At 42.9% G+C, this 19,752-nt stretch overlaps 1 protein-coding gene across 1 annotated transcript in view; it reads left to right on the forward strand.

Annotated features, from left to right (window-relative positions):
- Window positions 1–19,752, forward strand: part of PTPRC (protein tyrosine phosphatase receptor type C) — a 137,561-nt gene that overhangs the window by 26,088 nt on the left and 91,721 nt on the right. The window contains exon 4 of the mRNA XM_074961190.1: window positions 15,421–15,515. Within this exon, the coding sequence (XP_074817291.1) occupies window positions 15,421–15,515 (95 nt within the window). The remainder of the gene's footprint in view (window positions 1–15,420; window positions 15,516–19,752) is intronic.

The following is a 19,752-nucleotide window of genomic DNA, read 5'->3' on the forward strand; positions in this document are numbered from 1 at the left end:
CCTAATCTTCTATGATTCTTCTATGATTCTACGTTCATGTCATCTAAGCTTGCCTGCAATTCTCACAATTGCTACCCGTTCCAAGCTCATCAACTGAAGATCAGAGATGGATACAGAGTGGCTTCGCTATTAGTTGGATTTGTTGCTTTTTGAATCGTAATATTATCTTCTAAAACTCTTTGATGATGCATGTTTGGCAATTGTTTTTATCCAACAGATATCTGAATCATTAAAATCCCCCATGAGTATAGGATCATGCACGTTAGTACACTGTGAGAGCTGGTCTGTTGGTTGGTGGAGTTTTTTTTTTTATTATTTGTATTGTATCTTTCTGTGCACCACAATTCTTGTTGCTTTGTTTCCTCTTATTTTTCTCCATCCAACCTTTCCCTAAGAATTCCTTTATTACACTCATCAGTAGCTATAGCTTCCTATTGTCATAAGCGCTTTGACATGCTGAACAGAGCCAGCCTTCCACCTCTTCCTTCCTTTCTACTTCTTCTACATCTATGCATCTATATATTCAGTTACGAGAGTCATTAAAAGTTCTGTTATGCTAAGTCTATCATTTAATATCACTGCCCGTTCTTCCTGCTTGTTTCCCATGCTCCCTGCATTTATGCATAGGCATTTTAATATTTTACTTAACCTTCTTATTTTGCTTCAGAACAACTCAATTTTTCTTAATGTATATGCTAGAGTACATGCCAGATCATAATAGCTGAGACCTTGTCTACATCTAGTTGGGAAGCAGCTATACCAGTATAAAGGAAATAAACTATATTGATATAAACACCTTTATACTGATATAACTGTGCCCGCATTAGGGTTGTACCAGTGTAATAATCACACCCTAACCAAAAAAATTATACTCCTACAAAATTGGTGTGTAGAACCCTTTCTCTGTGCAAGGACCCTTTTCATCCTTTTCTTTTCAAGTCCATCTGATATTGGAAGGTCCACTGTGAGTGCAGAAACAGCAAAACATTTTTAAAAATGAGGGGGTTGGGGGAGGAATTAACTTATTTAATATACTGAAAAACAGGGTTGAGTTGACTTTTGGACAAAGATTCAGGCAGATTCTTATTTTTCACCTACATTTTAACAAAACTCTCGGCCCCAACTATGGATGTTACATTTCTACTGGCAAGTGCTTCCTCATGGAAGTTGTCCCTTCAAAGGGAATGGGATGATGGATGTAAGTGCTCGACAATGTGGAGACGGTTGTTTTGTAATAAAGCCCTTAGGTTATAAAGCCCGTGCAATGGCTACCCTTGCAGTAACATCCCGGAATGTCTTTACAGTGAAGTGAGGACTCAGGGGGAGGGTTCCAGTTCTCTGAATGAAGTGTACTGCTGAGGTTAGAAATGACACTACTGAACTTGCTGGGGTCTTGTGCTAGGAGGGCAGTTAGTTTACTCTAGGTATTGAGTATCACTATGTGTATGGAAAAATGGGAACTGAGTAGAGTCCAGAAAAATACGGTGAGTGGGGGATTAGAAAAAAAGGTTAAATCTGATTCGGTTTAAAATAAGATAATCAAGTATCCCTAACAAGATGAATTAACAGAATCAAAAATCCATTCGGGGTGTTTCTGTCAAATACTTCACATCAGGCCTGATCCAAGGTCCATTGAAGTCAATGCAGACTCCCACTGATATCTGTGGGCTCTGAATCAGGCCCTTACATCTTGTCATGTATAAAATCTTTTCTTAATTTTGCACAACAAAAGATTGAAAAGTGAATTTTGATCTTAAGGATAGTTCTACCAAGAGCGAAATGCCTTCATAACTCTGTCCCTATAAACCAGCAGAAAGAAAACAACCAGTTTTCACGTCTGATTCATTTTGTGGTAGCATTCATTTAGGAGTAGTGAGTAAAGTAAAAGCTGGTGGAACTCCCTGGACACTTTTCTTTGGTGTTTCATTTACCTTATCTTTTTCAATTATTTTTCTATTATAAAAATTGATCCCCTTTTATCTGACTCTAGACAACTTGTGATGCGGCATTTTTATACCTCATTTGCTGCACCATAAGTCATATGTTGATACTGTATGGAGCTGAGCTTAATCTGTATAAAGACCAGGTTCTGCCATCGCGTGCTGGAAGTAAGGGTGCTGGGGGTGGGACAGCACCCTCTGGCTTGAAGTGGTTTCCATTATATACAGGATTTATAGTTTTGGTCAATGGCTTTCAGCACCCCACTATAAAAATTGGTTCAATACCACTGTTTGCCATCCTTACTCATGATCAGTAGTCCCAAACTTAAGATACTTCCACCTTTGCTCACATGAAATAGTATCATACTCTGTGACTTATCCCATTTTCTTCAACAGCACTACTTGTGGAGTAAGGTACTACCAGATACTACTAAGATGGCTCAGCATGATGAGAGAGCAAATTCTGGGCCAGAGGGTACTACCCACTGTAAGAGCGGCAGAACCAGATGCATAAGCAGCTACAGTCTTTTGTATTTCTCTCTGTACTTATATGGCCCCTATTATCTGAGCACCTCACAATCTTTAATGTATTTATCCTCATAGCACCCCTCTGAGGCAGGGTAGTACTATTATAACCATTTAGAAGATGGGGAAATGGAGGCACAGAGCAACTAAGTGACTTGCCCAAGTTCCCACAAAGTCAATGGTGAAGCAGAGAATTGAAACCAGGTCTCATGAGACCGTGGGGCGCACCCTGCCTCTGGATCTTCCTTCCTCTTTGTACATGAGTGAGAGGAGAATTTCAAATGAACGTAAGACCAGAGAATATACAAGAAGATTTTTGGGTTTTTTCAATAGTAGACAAGCCTTTCTTTTGCAAGAATAGTTGTACGTCTGCATTAGTTTATCTAGTGAGCTACAGCTGGTAAGACACCAGAAAAAATATCTTTTGTAAAATATTCAAACACCCCCAAATATTAGTAAGGCTAATTGAATAATTTACTCGTCAAATAATTTTTTGCATTATTTAACCACTCCTAAAGCTCACTGAATAATATTTGTCAAACAAATTATGTGATGAATAGCCACAAAAATTAATCAATGTACTTGATTAATTGTATTCAGCCAATTTTACAATGGACCAGCCTACCAAATGGCATATGCAAGCATCAGGCATGAAGTTGAAATGATGTTAAGATTTTTCTGCCCAGCTGGATGGATTTCTTTTAAAGCTCTCTACCTTTTAGGAAACAGATACTGGATCTCTCAGCCAGTGCTGGTTTGCTCTTTTCTTACTGTTGGGAGGAATCTGGGTCATGGAAGATGAATGAGACTAGCAATGCAGTTTAGAGCACAGGTTTTTAGCGATGTGAGGGCTGGGACTCAGATTCAGAAAGCACAACAACCGCTGAAGGCTCCGTGAAGCTCGGAGCAAGAAGTTGTAGAATCACAAGTGACGGTTCACTGGAAAATAAAGTTCTTTTGGAGGGTTTGATGGAATTGTATCTTTATTCTGGTTCAAATACTTCCGTTGTTGTTAAGGATTCTTCAAAGCCCTCCGAGGGCTACAGCAGGCAGAGTAGCAGTATAATAAAAACAATACTGCACATTACAGATGTAGAGCAATGGCATACAGATTACTCCATTCTGAAACAAGATTGCTATATTTGGCCCCATTTGTTCAGCCCCAAGCTTGAAATGCACAGCCCTAGAAGAATTATACAGATCCACTTTATCATCTAAGTGGTCAGGTACAGTTTGATTCTTGCCTGATTCAGATAAAATTCAAGTTATCTTCTCTAAGGCCCTGATATTGTTCCCATTAAAGTCAATGGCAAAACTCCCATTGACTTCAGTGGGGCAGAATCAGGCCCTAATTTGAGGATTTCTCCATCAGTAGTAAAGTTAGAGTGACCAGATGTTCCCATATTAGGGACTTTGTCTTATATAGTCAACTATGCCCCCCCATCTTCAACCCCCAAAAAGAGTCCCAATTTTTCACACTTGTCTGGTCACCCTACATGAAGTATCATTGCAACTCTCAAATTATTACTCCAACTGAGGTACCTAGCATCTTCATCTCTATTAAGTGAGTCTCTTGTCTAAATATGTGGAGATATTTTGTGCTGATTTACACCATCCAGCCCCATTCACTTCAAAAGACCCCATGGAGTCAAATTGTGCACTGAAATCCTGTCCAATCTATTGAAGTCAATAAGGTGTAAGTTAGAATCTGCAATTTTACAGTAGATACATTTAGGGCCAGATCCTTAGCTGGTTTAAATCAGTACACTGTAGTCCTTTGAAGTCAATGGAGCTTCGCTGAAATACTCCAGATCAGGATCTGGTCCATAGCAGTAATCTCTATTGATTGAAAGCAGCTTTAAACCTCCACCTATAGTACACAGCGCACACACACACACACACATACGTTTACTTACACAATTAAATAAAAAGCACGTTGTGATGCACTGTGATTTTAGAAAAGACTCAGATTAAATTGTACTGTACTGCTGTAACTTTACCCATTAATTATTGGAAGATTTACAGCATCTATCTTTGTATCATTGCCTACCAATTTGCTCATTAAATGTACTTAACAGTTTGTACAGATGTCTGGAGGAAGTGCTGCAATGTGGAAAGTTTAATATTTCAGACAAATACTAGGTTTATTTACACTCTCTCTATTATGGCTTCATTTAAAAAGCACACAAAAATATACAGGCAACAACAAAAAAAATCCAGTACCCAGAAATTTTAGTATGAGCACTTTTAAGGAGTGCAACTTAAACGGCAAGGAAGTTTATATCCTCATACAAAACAAAACAAAAAACATTCCCAAACAGATAGAAGAGGAAAGTGATTTATCCCTTAGGCTGTACCATATTGGTAGGGAAAGGATGAACTTGTGGTTAAGGTATTGGACTGGGACTCGGTAGATCTACATTCTGTGTCTACCACAGACTTCTTGTGTAGCCTTGGGCGAGTCATTCTCAAGCTTGTCTCTTTCTGCCTCAACTTCACAGCTATAAAATTGGGACGATACTTCCTTTCTCCAACCCTTTGTCCATCTTGTCTATTGAGACTGTAAGCTTTTTATGTTTGTACAGCACCTAGCACAAAGGGTCTTTCATCTCAGTTGGGGTCTCTAAGCACTACTGTAATAAAAACTAAGTAAACTTTGAAAAGAACACCATCTTCTTAAAAGTCACACTTGCATTTGAAACTTTTTACCTACTCTTGTTACAAATAGCACCTAATATTACAGTGAATGTGAGAGATTAGAGAAAACATTATTTTCTCTCCCTTTTTTCCTGCATGTTCTCTTTGTGCATTTTACTACACATGGGGCCTGATTTTAAGAAGAGATGAGTCTTCCCAACTTCAACTGAAGTCAATGAGGGTTGTGGGTGTGAGCACATCTGAAAATCAGATCCTTTATCTCGTCTGTATCTCTCTCTCTCTACCTGACCTAATAGGACCAGTTTGTGAGTTTCCCCTTTTGTTTGTTTGGGTCTTTCACATAGCAACAGGGGAGAATTTTTTAAAAAATAGGGTAATGTGAGTGTATTGATTCAATAATTGGAAGAGTAACTCAGGAGAAGTGTAATTCCTGAAATTGCTTTTAATTCATTTTTAAAATTGACTGGATTTCAAGGTGATCACATCCTTTTAAGGGCCAGTTCCTGAAGTCCTTACATTAACTTCAAGGATATATTCTAAAGGTAAAGGGTGCTCTTTGAGTTCAGTAGGCTTTGGATCAGGTCCCAAGTGGCTAAAGTATTGTAACTGCTTTCACTATTAAATTGTTCATGGCTCAGCAGTAGACCTGGTTGAAAAAAACAATTTTGTGAAACATTTCAAAGGTGTTTCTGTTTTGCAGGAAAATAGACCCATTTTCTGTCTTTGGGAAAATTTCCTGCAATATTCGGTACACAAAAAAAGTTGATGACTGAAAACATTTTTGATAAAAAATTAAAAATATCACAGAAAAGTTTGGGGAAAGTGTTACATGTTTATGTTTATAATTTTTCCAAAAAGAGAAAAATAAAATAATTGGAAAATGGCCTTTTTTAAAAAAAGAAAAAGAAACATTTTGTGCAAAAAATGTACACCAGTTGTACCCAGCATTACTGGAATGTGGTTTCCAGGCAGAAATAGTTTCCCCCAATATTTTCCAGGTCACAGGCAGCCCTAGAATTGTAATGGAACTCAGTGGAATATAGTTAGAAAAGAAATCTGAGACCCAAACACCCCACAATTCCTATGGGATGTTCTGACATGATGAGCACCACTTCTGACTCTAATTCCGATCCATTACAAGGCAATGTTTGTTGCAGCCTCCCTCCCTTCCAACCTTCTTCAGGGCTGTGCTCTCTCCTTCACCTGTTCAATCCCCACCACAATGGTGCTGGGAGAAGCAGCAGTGAAAATATTGTGGGGGAGGGTGGCCTAGTAATTATTTCCCCCCATTTTCTCCATTGGTCACAAGCAATAGGCATTTAGCAGTTTCAATCCAGTGTCTCTGGTGGTTCTGTCCACAAAACCATCATCTTGGTACAAATGCTAGTCTGCTCATAGTTGATTCTGGAAAGGAAGATCAAAAATATAGCAGTGCCAGAAGATTCATTGCTAAAGCTGGGTGGTGAGACTTGCAATACAAATGTTTAACATTGTATCTACTTAAGTATAGCTCTCAGCTTCTCACTTTCATGAATACTGGAAATATTCAAAAGGAAAAAGCAAACAAAGATGTAGTCTTTCTTTTGACTCAACATAGAATTGCCAAGTAAACATCACAGTGTCAATAAATACCACTGTAATTGTTTCATACGGCAGCCTATACATATACGGTCTTGCAAGCTAAGTATTTTCATTCTTTTTTATTACATTCCTCACATACAGAGGATCTTTGACTGTGGACAAAACCCAGCATTTTGCAGTTGTAATAAATATTAAGCCAGAATTAGATCTGCTCTCCTCTTGCAGGCATATTTCATGTGTTCACAAATACTCCCTGAAAGGCACACTTCATTGTATTTCCAAAGATTACCAATATCTTCATGTTGGAAACCCTGCTTTCTATCATATAAGTGGGCCTGTACAACTAAAAATAATTAGAAATGCAAATTTGGTGAAAAGAAGTTAATCAGGAAACTACATGACTGCTCTAGAGAAGATGTGGTTTAGCACCAAGATAGGGCTGATTACTTGAGCATGCGGCTGCTATAGTAACCCAGTTTCACCATTTGGAAGAGCTTAAGCTCTAAACCACAGTACACTGCACCCTCTTCCTTTTTAGTAGGGTTCTGAAGAAGAAAAAGAGAAGTAAACAGAATGAGAGAAACCACAGAGCAGCAAAGGCGTTGTTAGCTGTAGTTATACAAGCAGTCTATTATACTTGCTTTAAGCCTGTGAAGATGATGGCTGACATTAAGTTTAATGTGTAATACAACGGACAGACTTGTTTTTCCTGTATATCTGATAATAGGTAGGATTCTTAAGTAATTATGATTCTAGCAAAGCTTTGTTTTTAGTTTAGAATAATTATGTGTGTGGCAAAACTTAAATTTGGATTGCTGCATTTATTTTTTGTATTTTTTTTAAGGGTTTGGAGGAAGATTCACAGGAGAGCTGATTGGGAATTTTCCAGTCGAATGATTTTCTGTCAGAAAATGTAGTTTCTTCAAAATTGAAGTTTTCTCTGGAAAAATGTTGATTCTTGCCAGAAAATGTTGATTTTCCATCTGGAAAATCTAAGTGAAATATTTCATTTTTGGTTGGCTCAAACAAATCAACCAAATCAGAACATTCATATTTTGAACTGACTTGAAAGGTTTCAATTTGGATCAGTTCAACAGAACTTTAGTTTAACATTTCCTTTGTGTGATATTGCCAGATGAGACATGTAATTTGCATCCTCATTATCTCCCACGGGCCAGGCTCCCTGGAGGACTACATCTCCCATAGTGCAGTGTGGGTCCAAGCTGTGCAGCGCCTCATGTGAGTCACATGACATTGGGTGCATTATGGGAGATGTAGTCCAGCTAAGTTGTGTTCAGACCAGCAGCTCATACCTTTGGTTCACAGAGGTGAATGCCAGCATCAGGCTCCTTATATACAGCTCCCATAAGGTAATGCACCACTATGGGTAAATGCAGTTTAATATTGAACTGATTTGAAACAAAGTGGTTTTGAACAGTTAATAAACCAACATGAAACATGTCAATTTTGGAATGTCAAAATATTTTGCTTCAATCAAAAATGTCAAAATGAAACATTTTTCAGAATTTCCTTTCCAGGATTTTAAAAATTTCTACTTTTTGTCCCAATTTGGGATGACAACAAATACTGAAATGTATTGAGGTCTAATTCTCAACTGGTGTAAACCGGTGTCGTTCCATTGACTTGAATGGATCTATACTGATTTCCATCAGCAATTGGCAACAGGTCTGGGCACAGAATGGCTTGGAACAAAATGGAAAATATTTCTCAAGACAGTTCATGTTAAAGAATAAAATCTGAACCCGCAAACACTTTTTCACGCAAGTAATTTTACATAAGTGATTAGTTTTATTGAGTTTGATGGGGTTTTTCACCATATAAAGTTACTCACATTTAGGTGTTTACAGGATCAAGGCCAGTGTTTATACAGGCTTATTTGTAAAGTAGCACCAATCTCTTAACTTCCTTCACAAAGAAACTGTAAAGTCTCAGGGCCTCATTCTCACTTACACTAAGGCTCTTTACACCAGGCTGGCATTGTAAAGGGGCCTTAAAGTGGGTGTAAATTACATCTCATTCCACTTGACTTTTAAAAATAATTCAAAAGACGCCTGCTAGAAGCAGTTTCTAAGCCTTCTTGCCTTACTCACCCTCTCCCTCCCACCAGTTGTTCCTCTCTGAGTAGCAATTCGCTGTTGGTGTGCAGCTGAGCTGACTAATGTCCAGATCTATTCTGTTTTCTAGAAGACCCACACAAAGAGCTTCACTCACTCTTTCAAGTAGGTCACATCCTGCTGCTTCCTCTGTGGATGTGGAAGGCTCTGACCCTGAAGAACTAATGCAGCCTATCTTCTGCACCCCCAACTCACTCCATAGCTCTTCTCGGTGGGGGCTCCTGGGTTACAATGTATTGGAGATTTGAGGGGTGCTTGGGAAGGGCAGAGGTGGGGATTTTCAACTATGCAGAATCACTGACCATTTTCCCCTGTGGAGGGGGAAGTCACACCATCGGCCAGTGCTACTGCAGCCTTTAGACTGAGGGGCTCCAAAGCCTGTAGGGAAGGATAACTTCCCCTTCCCTCTCCCCACACCCAAGAATCAGGGGCGTAGCCCAATTACTTTGGCTTCACGACTCAAGGAACTGAATTAAAGCAATTAAAAGCCAAATATGCCATTGGTGTTAGGGGGCCCAACTTCATTGGCTCCTTGTGCTTGTGTGCAGCAGGGAATGCAAAGTTGTTGCAATTCAGCGTCAGTATGTACCGAGGGGATAATCCTGGGTGCCAGTAACCTTGAGCACTAGGCACAGTTCTTTGCATAGAGCCATAGTAAATCTCAATCCACTTGTGTGCCTGTAAAGTAAGAAAGGGGGTAGAGAATGCATATGTCTTATGAGACATGGACTTAAGTGCTCAGAGTAATCTGATCGCTAAGCGGCACTGGTTTCAGTTTTTAATGCAGAATTGCATCTCTGTCCTGCTTGTTAGATTTCTCTTGCACATACACATAATACCCCACACTTGTGTTGGGCAAGATTAACCCCTAAACATGTTACTCTGAATCTTTTCAAGCTTTTTTGTCTGAAGTGTCCTCAGATGATGTGTTACAGCTGTCAAATTAGTCTGACGCAAAGAATTTTTACCTTGGCTTTTCTGAATGGGCAGCAGGGGCAGGATTATAAGTGGGTTCTTTGAGTGACCATTGCACAGTATAGCAGGGCCATAGTTGTGGTTGCAAGAAAAAAGCTGCTGTTGCTGTTTCTGAATGCAGCCTAGTGTATCCTAAAGTTCCAGGGATTTCAAACCCTTGACTCTTTTTAGCCTAGTTTCTTCACAGCAGTGCTTGAATTTGCTCATCTTGTTTAACATTTAAATGGTCTCTTTAAAATATAGTAGTCCTGCTTTTCCCTCTCTGGGCCTGGGTGTCTAACAGCTTCCAAAGGAAAGGATTGTCAGCTCAGGTGTTCTGGGTTTATAACTTTGGGAGTCTGCCTTCCCCATCTAAAGCCTTTTCCAAGGAGCAGCTGCAATTGTGTCCACCAACTAGTGGCCAGACGTTGGGGTGAACTAACGCAATGAGCAAAGTCTTCCATCCGTTGGCTGGACTTGCTGTGAATGTGCTTTCTGCAAATTACCTGAATAAGGATATAATCTGGACCTTCATAGTTAATAGGCTGCCAGTCTATCAGGTGAGCCAAGACAGGAAGGTCTACACATGTCTTAGTTAGAGGAAACTCTTCGCATACCTTACATTTTCCTCCCCTTCCAAGAGCTATATGTATGAGTCAATAACTTCCACATCTTCTCAAACATTATTTAAGGTTTGATTAAGTCTGAGATTTCAGTAAAGGTTTGGGATGCTCCCTATTTCATCCAGACTGGGTTGCCTATCCCTTAATGTCTCAGTGATTGTCAGACTTTCTTACAACATACTGTACCTTTTGTATTCAGAACAACTTACATGTAGAGCTTTGGAGATATCCTTGAGTTTCATTCCATCTACAAATTTTAGAAACATGCTTGCTGATTGATATGACCAGGGGCAGAAAGTTATGACTTCAAGAGTCATTTTGCTAATACACTCTCTGAAACATTTTGAATTGTAGTGGGCCACATTGGGAAAAGTAAATTCATGGTAACAATACATGTATTGGTATTGGAGTAATGTGGTTTTTTTTTTTTGAAGATCAAGTGCCCTGTGATCTCCATTTTCATCTTTTTAAAAGGAGCTATTCTATTTGTCTGGTATCTCATAACAGGATTATAATAGGAGATCCATCTGCACAACGTTTGAGAGTTTTTTAGTGTTATGGTGCCACCTACTGAGTTAATACTAACTGCATCTTATTCTGCTACTATAATAAATTAAATTAAAAAGAAAATGAGGCATACAGAATGTTTGTCATAAAATTGCCACAAAAATCTGTTCAGAGAACAATACAAGAAAATGAAAGATAGCACTGTTACCATCGTCTGTAGTAAACCTGTTTAATAATAATACTTAGCAGTAGTCATCAAAGAGATTTACAAACAATTAATGAATCCTTCAAACATCCCTGCATGGTAGTTAAGTTAGTACCATTTATTCCACATTTTTCAGAGGCATAGAAAGGTTAAGGGATCTGCCCAAGTCACAAAAGGAGCCAGTGTCACAGCGAGGATTAGAACTCAGTGATTTTTGGTTCCATCTTGTGCTCAGACTAACAGATCATACCTCTCTTGAAGCACTACACCTTAGAGTGTTTGACCATATCTTCATCATATTTACACTAGTGATGGATGAATAGAGAGAAGAAGCATTGTGAGCATTTCAGTACCTTCTAAATAAAATTTCACTTTGACCTGGTCTGCAATTCCTTATTTAGTTTCTGCAAACATGCATTCAAATGAAGTTTTACCTTTACTATGAAAGTTCAAAGAATGTGAATTTTGGGCTCAAGCCAAGACCAAATTAATGCATTGAGACAAAATTGGATTTGGGAGTAGTTTATGAAGGGTAAGTAATCTGGTTGAAAGCAAAAAAATACTATGAAACTTAGGTGACCAAACCACAGAGCTCAAATATTTAATTTAAAACATTTAAAGGCATATTCTAAGTGAAGGGTTCATGGCCAATCTGCAGGCCCAAATCTGCTGTCTTATCTCATAAGATTTCCAGTTTTGTTTATGTATTTGCATGTATACAAATGTTAATAAGATAGGTGCCTATCCATACTCAGTAGATATGCATGCTCAAGAGATTTGGATAGTTCAGATGAGCATCCATACTTTTGGATACGTGTCTGTACCCAATCTCTGAGCTTGGTGAGGTTCAACCGTTACTGCCTTGATAGCAGTGAGAAGTGTAGGTGGTTTTGGAGTATCTGTGGTGGTGCTTTATGGTGGATAACAGGAATGAACCCACTAGAAAACCCTACTCATACACGTTAGTACTAGGATGGCTGTTTCAGCATTATCTATGTACCAGTTTTATTTTAGTTCTAGCTAATACATCTGCTCTAATACACTAAGTTATTGGCTTTTCACAAATGTTAGTAAAAAGAGACCTTGGGAGAAATACTGGCCCCAGTGAAGTTGATGGGAGTTTTTGTCATTGACTTCGCTGGAGTCAGGATTTCAACTCTGGTTTCTTTCTGTCTCATTTTTTTAATGTAAGTGAGCTTTTTCAAAGTTCCATCAGGCTTTTGGTTACTCAGCAACTGAGCAATTTCCTGGGGTGCCTTATTTAAACTTGGTGGCTACATTTTGGGTTTTTTTTTTTAACTGCCCAGATGGATTGTGGAACTTGTAGCATCTTTTGAGCAGCTGAACTATATGATGTTGTTTGTCAGGTCGATGAGGAGAAATCCTTTCGAGTCCCTGAAGGTCTGCCTATGGTGAGCTTCAGTGCTGGAGACTAGAGACCACTTTTGACCCTGGCATGTCAGCAGGTCGAAAGCATGTGTATCCCTTATGTTATCCTTGTCTTCTGTTTAAGTTGTGGTGGTTGAGCCTCAAGCTTTGTTTTAAAGGGTTGAAGGAGTCTGTATTCAGAGAGGTACAGACACCATAGTTATGAAGCATCACCTGGAGAAGGTAAAGTAAAGAAGAGATAATAAGCAGTGAGGTGCTAGTGGAGAAACACAGAATGCAGCCAGCAAATTAACAGAGTGGTGGTGTAATGAAGAAGTACTAGCTGAGAAAGGGAAAGAGCTGCCAGCAGAGAAATATTGAATATGTGGAGTCTTGCTGTTTGCCAAAAGTATGGCATCCTATAATAGAACCGGAGATGTTACAAGGCATCAGGGCTCTTTTAGGATGTGTCTCAGGACTTCTGTTGAGAGTGGGAGCTTCTTGAGTATCTCTTGGGACAGAACAATAATGAGTGAGAGGTGCAGTGATGAATACAATTCAGTGAGCCTGTGTGTGTAAGGGGAGATGATAAAGCCTTCAGATGTGAAGGACTGAGCCTTAAGTGACATTTTGGTTATTACTGTTCTTCTCCAAAGTGTGCTCGTGCTGCTGTTACCTGACTTGCTCAGACAGCCAGGGTCATTTATTTCTGTCTCCCTCCCTCATAATACTAATTTTACTGAATTCAAGGCTCTTAGGACATTTAAAGGCCTAAGGGCACCTATAGTCATCTGTATAAGGCACTGTATCCATTGATGAAACCTGTCCTACAATACTGGTTCCAGTTTTGGTGTCTGCGTTTTAAAAAGGATGTTGAACAATTTGGAAAGGTGTATAAGAGACACATGAAAGATTTGAGGACTGGAAAAAAATGCCTTCCAGTGAGAGACTTAAAGAACTCAATCAGTTTCTCTTGTCAAAAAGAAGATTGGGAGGAGACTTGAGTACAGTGTAGAGATATCTTCACAGGGAGAAATTACTGGGTACTAAATGGCTCTTTAATCTAGCAGAGAAAGACATAAGACCCAATGGCTGGAAGCTGAAGCCAGACAAATTCAAATTAGAAAGCAAGCACAATTTCTTAACAGTGATGGTGACTAGCCATTGGAACAAACTACTAAGGGAAGCGGTGGAGTCTCCATCTCTTGAGATCTTCAGAGCAAGACTGAATGCCTTCTTGGAAGATATATATGTGAATTTAGGCATGTAAATTTAGGCATGTAAATATGGAACTTGACTTTCAGAGCTGCTGATGGACCACAGCTCCAGTGAAATCGGAAAACATTATGGGTGCTCAAGAGGTCATTTAGTCCAGCCCCCTGCACTGAGGCAGGTTCCCCCTCGGTCTTCTTTCCTCAAGATAAAACATGGCCAGGTTTTTAACCTTTCCTTATAGATCAGGTTTTCTAAACTTTTAACATTTTTTGTAGCTCTCTTCTGGACTCTCTCCAGTTTTCCACACCTTTTCTAGAGTGTGGTGCCCCAAACTGGACATAGTGCTCCAATTGAGGACTCACCAGTGCCGAGTAGAGTAGGACAATTACCTCCTGTGGTGTCTTACATGTTACACTCCTGTTAATACTCCCTAGAATATTAGTTATTTTTCCTGCATCACACTGTTGATTTATGTACAATTTGTTATCCACTATAATCCCTAGAGCCTTCTCAGCAGTACTACTGCCTAGCCAGTTATTCCCCATTGTCTAGTTGTGTATTTGATTTTTCCCTAAGTGTAGTACTTTGCACTTGTCTTTATTAAATCTCATCTTGTTGAATTCAGACCAATTCTCTAATTTTTCAAGGTCATTTCGAATTCTAATTCTGTCCTTCAAAGTACTTGCAACTCCCTCCAGCTTAGTGTCATCCACACATTTTATAAGCATACTCTCTATTCCGTTATCCAAGTCATTAATGAAAATGTTGACTAGTACTGAACACAGGAGAGACCCCTAGGGAACCCCACTAGATATGTCCCCCAGTTTGACAGTGAACCATTGATATTTACTCTTTGAGTACAGTCTTTCAACGAGTTGTGCGCCCATTTTAGAGTAATTTCACCTAGATCTCATTTCCCTAGTTTGCTTATGAGAATGTCATGGGACAGTGTCAAAAGCCTTACTAAAATCAAGATATATCCCCTCTACAGCTTCTACCCATGCACTAGTCCAGTAACCCTGTAAAAGCAGGAAATTAGGTTGGTTAGGCATGATTTGTTCTTGACAAACCCATGTTGTCTATTACCTATAATGCTATTATCTCTAGGTGCTCACAAATTGATTGTTCCAGTATCTTTCCAGGTATCAAAATTAGGCTGACTAGTCTATAATTCCCCAGGTCTTCTCTCCACACCCACTTTTTAAACATAGGTACTATGTTTGCCCTTCTCCAGTCTTCTAGGATGTCACCCATCCTCATGAATTCTCAAAGATAATCACTACCAATTTCAAGATTGCTTCAGCTGGTTCCTGAGGTACCCGAGGGTGAATTTCATCAGACCCTTGCTGAGTTGAATACATCTAACTTATCTAAATATTCTTTATCCTGTTCTTTCCCTATTTTGGCTTGCTTGCCATTTCCCTTGTTGTAAATATTAATTGTGTTAAGTATTTGGTCACAATTTGCCTTTTTTAGTGAAGACTGAAGCAAAATAGGCATTAAACACCTCTGCCTTCTTGTTGCGTATATATAATATGAGAGAGCATCGTGAAGTTATCCCACCTTAATCAATGCTGTAATAAGAAATATGGTCCTAGCTGGAAAACTAATGGCAGTTGACATTTTTTTTTCTATTTAAATTGTACTTTTCTACTATGTGCACTATTCAATTAATAATATTTTCCCCGTCATGCAACAGGAGAAGGAAGAACAGAAACTGTAAATTCTCCAGTGCCCACAAGCACATCACCTCTACCTGCACGCTCCACTTCACACTCACCTGCAGGCAACAATGAAGGTAAAAGTGAAACACACGGCACAGTTTTGTTTTCAGATTGTTTTCTCTGAACTAACGTCCAGCTCCACCACACAGATGTTACAACAATCCTTTACAGTTGTTCGCTTACCTCAAATGAATAGTACATCAAATAATTAAATTAGGAAAATATTTCAAAATATTTATATTTGTATATCCTTGGTATATTTAGAATCTGATTCTCATTTACATTAAGACCTCTTGATGCTGCCGGAGCAAAATACAAAGAGGCTTTAGGTAAATGAGAATCAGACTCTTAAAGCTTAAAACATAAGAACATAAGAATGGCCATACTGGGTCGGACCAAAGGTCCATCTAGCCCAATATCCTGTCTTCCGACAGTGGCCAATGCCAGGTGCTCCAGAAGGAATGAACAGAACAGGTAATCATCAAGTGATCCATCCCCTGTCACCCATTCCCAGCTTCTGGCAAACAGAGGCTAGGGACACTTCAGAGGATGGTTTTTCGTCCCTGCCCATCCTGGCTAATAGCCAGTTTAATATAATTTCTTTCTTAGAAACACAGGGCCACATTCTCAAATGCAGGCACCGATTACTAATTGTATCCACAGAATTTGTGCATGCACGACAGGTAAGTGCATGCATAAGTATCCACTTTGCATGCATAAGAGCATGAGCGTGTGCAGGTGCATGTGCAATTTAGGCAGCCATATTGTAAAATCTGACCCATAGTCCTAATGCTTCTAAAGCTACATTTCCTAACAGTGAACTGGGAATATTTCATTGTTGGCTGTTTACCAAAAATACCAATATGGGGGTATGATATGGTGAAGGGAACCCACAGAGGTGCTGGAAGGGATTGGGCTCAGCATCATATATTTGAACTATATCTGAGGCCCACAGCTGAGGGAAGCCTTCTTTATATATATTGTGACAAAGTTCCTCCTCTACCTTGGTGGGTCTTGCGCTTATTGGCAGATTTGCTCACCTTGGAGCTTCACGGCAGCCCTCAGTTTGGCCGTTTTGGTGAACCCACAGTCCAGGTTAACTCCTCCTGTGTCTGACCAGGAGTTGGGAGGTTTGGGGGGAACCCGGGCCTGCCCTCTACTCTGGGTTCCGGCTCAGGGCCCTGTGGAATGCAGCTGTCTAGAGTGCCTCCTGGAACAGCTGTGCGACAGCTACAACTCCCTGGGCTACTTCCCCATGGCCTCCTCCCAACACCTTCTTTATCCTCACCACAGGACCTTCCTCCTGGTGTCTGATAATGCTTGTACTCCTCAGTCCTCCAACAGTATGCATTCTCACTCTCAGCCTCTTGCTCCCAGCTCCTCACACGCGCACCACAAACTGAAGTGAGCTCCTTTTTAAACCCAGGTGTCCTGATTAACCTGCCTTAATTGATTCCAGCAGCTTCTTGATTGGCTGTAGGTGTTCTAATCAGCCTGTCTGTCTTAATTATCTCCAGAAGGTTCCTGATTGTTCTGGAACCTTCCCTGCTCCCTTACCCAGGGAAAAGGGACCTCCTTCGCTTGCTGCTCAGCTATCTGCTTTCTATTCTCTCCTAAAGCCCCCTGGCCTGGGCTTTTCTTACTTTTTGCCCCTGTCTCAGCTTCCCCCCCGACCGGGCCAGACGCTTTTCTTCGTTTTGGTTTTTTTTTGCTGTTTTTCTTTGCTGCCGTTCGAGTGCTGGTTGGCTGCCAGCTAGCTGCCAGCCCCCCCATGCCTGCCCTTGGACGCTGCTACTGCTCCAGCTGAAACCCCCGGGGGGGGGGAGGACTGCCGACCCGCTCCCCGGAGGAGGGGAGTGGAAGCCCCCAGACCCAACCGTTTTGCTGTATGTTTATGGCCGAGAGGAATCTTCTTACCTCTCCGACATTCCTGGCCTGCTGAAAGCCTCGCTACAAAACCAGAAGGAAAGATAGCCGACAGAAAAAAACGCCCAGGGAAGCTGCAAATCATCGTGGAGGGGGCCGTAAGACTGAGTAATTTTTGAACTGTACTCTCGTGTGGGGGGAGTTTGACTGTGTCTTAACTGTGTTTGTAGGGGCACAGGGGGTGTTGCATGGAGCTGCCCCCCCGATCCATCGGTGCCCACCCCCAACACTACTACAACCGTCACAGCCCCCACGCTGTCCGTTCCTGCTGGCAACTTGCCATCTGCCTCTGGATTCAGCTGCTTGCCCTGATTCCACCGTCCGGACCGGAAACGACAGCCGACCAAACGAGACTCTTTGGACAAATGCGCGTGGGTCCACGTAGTCGTCCCCCCGCAGACTGTCCACCCCACAGTTTGCCCCTACTCCCTGACCCCAACTTCTGTTTCCTCCCCCGTCCAGTCCGACCCATTTGCCCCCTCCCCACCTGCAGCCCAACAGGGAGAAGTAGTTAATCTACTTCCCCCTCCCCACTCCTCCTTCTGGTGTCTCCCCGTCTCTCCCTGCTCACGATGGTGGGGAATGAGAGGGGTGAGGCCCCTCTAACAACCTCAGCTGCCCCTCCTCCATCTACCCCCCCTGCCCAACCCGCAAGCCTCCCCCCCGACCACTGCTGCCAAAACACCTGCCATCGCTCCCACTGGGGCATCAGCAGCAGGAGGCACCGGGGCAACTACTGCCGCTGCTACGTCCACCGCCCCCCCAGATTCTAGGAGAGCCCCCCCGGTTAGCCAGAAAGGCCAAGGTGTGAAGAAGGGAAAGGGCGCTGCTACAACCACCAGGCCCTCCATGGCAGGGGCTGCCCCCACCGCTGTGGCCTCGTCATCGACCATGGCGTCCCTCCCCTCTGTTTCCTCCACCAGCTCTGCGAGCGTCCCTCCCCAGCCCCCAGGGCATATGCCCGGGCAGTGGCAGCCCCCCCCGCCTGCCGCCTCGTCATCTCGCCCACCCACCGCCTCCGCTACCATCAATAGCGGCTGGGGCCCCTTTCCCACCATGACCAGGAAGCACGGCATCCGTTGCCTCCTGGTGCCCGCCTCGCCCCACGTGGAGACATACGTGCAGGCGTTGGCGAGGGTAGTAGGACCCACGGCTATTGTGGCGGCCTCCAAAATGTATGGGAAGATCGTCTTTTTCTTAGCATCGGAGGCTGCCACCCAGGAGGTGATGGAGAAGGGCCTGGCGGTGGGGGGGGGTGTTTGTCCCCCTGGAGCCGCTAGAGGACCTGGGCGTCCGCCTAGTCCTGACCTCCGTCCCTCCTTTTCTACCCAATGCCGCCCTGTTACCCGCTCTCTCCACCCTGGGGAAACCCGTCTCTGTCATCAGCCCTCTCCCGTTGGGCTGCAAGGCCCCACCCTCCGTCACGTCCTCTCGTTCCGCCGGCAAGTGCAGCTTTTACCGCTGCCGGTGGCACGTGACGGAGAGGCGCTCGAGGGGTCCTTCCTAGTCCCCTACCAGGGAGCCCGCTATCGGGTCTACTACTCCACGGGAGAGGCCCGGTGCTACCTCTACCGATCAGCGGGGCATGTCCAAAGAGACTGCCCCTTGGCCCGGCGGGGAGGGGCACCCGAGACTCCCGAGACCCGGCAGGACATCGGCTCCATCGTTGCCGACGCCCCTGGCCACCCGGCACCTGAAACCACCTCTCCTCCTCCTCGATCCACCGCTGCTCCCACCCGGGCCCAAGAGACACCTCCCCTACAATGCCCAGACAAGTGAGGGAGCCCCGCCCTTGCTGTTAACAATCTGGCAGAGCCTATGGAGGAGGGTGCAGCAAAGATATTACCAGGCATAGGAGAGGGCCCGCCCCAAGGAGAACCCCCCCCATGCTGCCTCACCGTTACCCCCCCCCGAACCCCTGAACCATCGCCTCTGCCCCCCGACATGACCCCTGCTAACCAGCCCCCAGACAATGCTATGGAGGGCTGGACCCTAGTCCAGGAGAAGCGAGGCAAGCGGAAGGCTCGAGCTCCGCTGCACCCATCCGATGCGGAGGCCCCCCAGAAGACCAGGAAGGGAGGCACTGATACTGAGCCTTCTGCTATGCCCACGAGTGAGATCCATCCGCCGGTGTCGGGGGGGGGGGAGACAAAATAGTACTGGAAGGTAGGATCTCCCCTCCACGTGAGACCCTTCCCTCCGAGACCCCTGAGGAAGCCCCTTCTGTCCGAATATCACCCGAACCCCCCGCGAACCCCGAAGCGACCGTCGAAGCGGGCGCCAGAGGGGAGACCCCCGGGGTGGCAGAAGACGACCTCTCCTCCATGTATGAGGAGATCGAGGCCCTAGGTTTGACCCCGGTCACCCAGGGAGAGGATGACCTACTGCCGG

This window comes from Natator depressus, chromosome 8 (assembly GCF_965152275.1).
Source record: "Natator depressus isolate rNatDep1 chromosome 8, rNatDep2.hap1, whole genome shotgun sequence".
In the NCBI taxonomy this organism is placed as follows: domain Eukaryota; kingdom Metazoa; phylum Chordata; order Testudines; family Cheloniidae; genus Natator; species Natator depressus.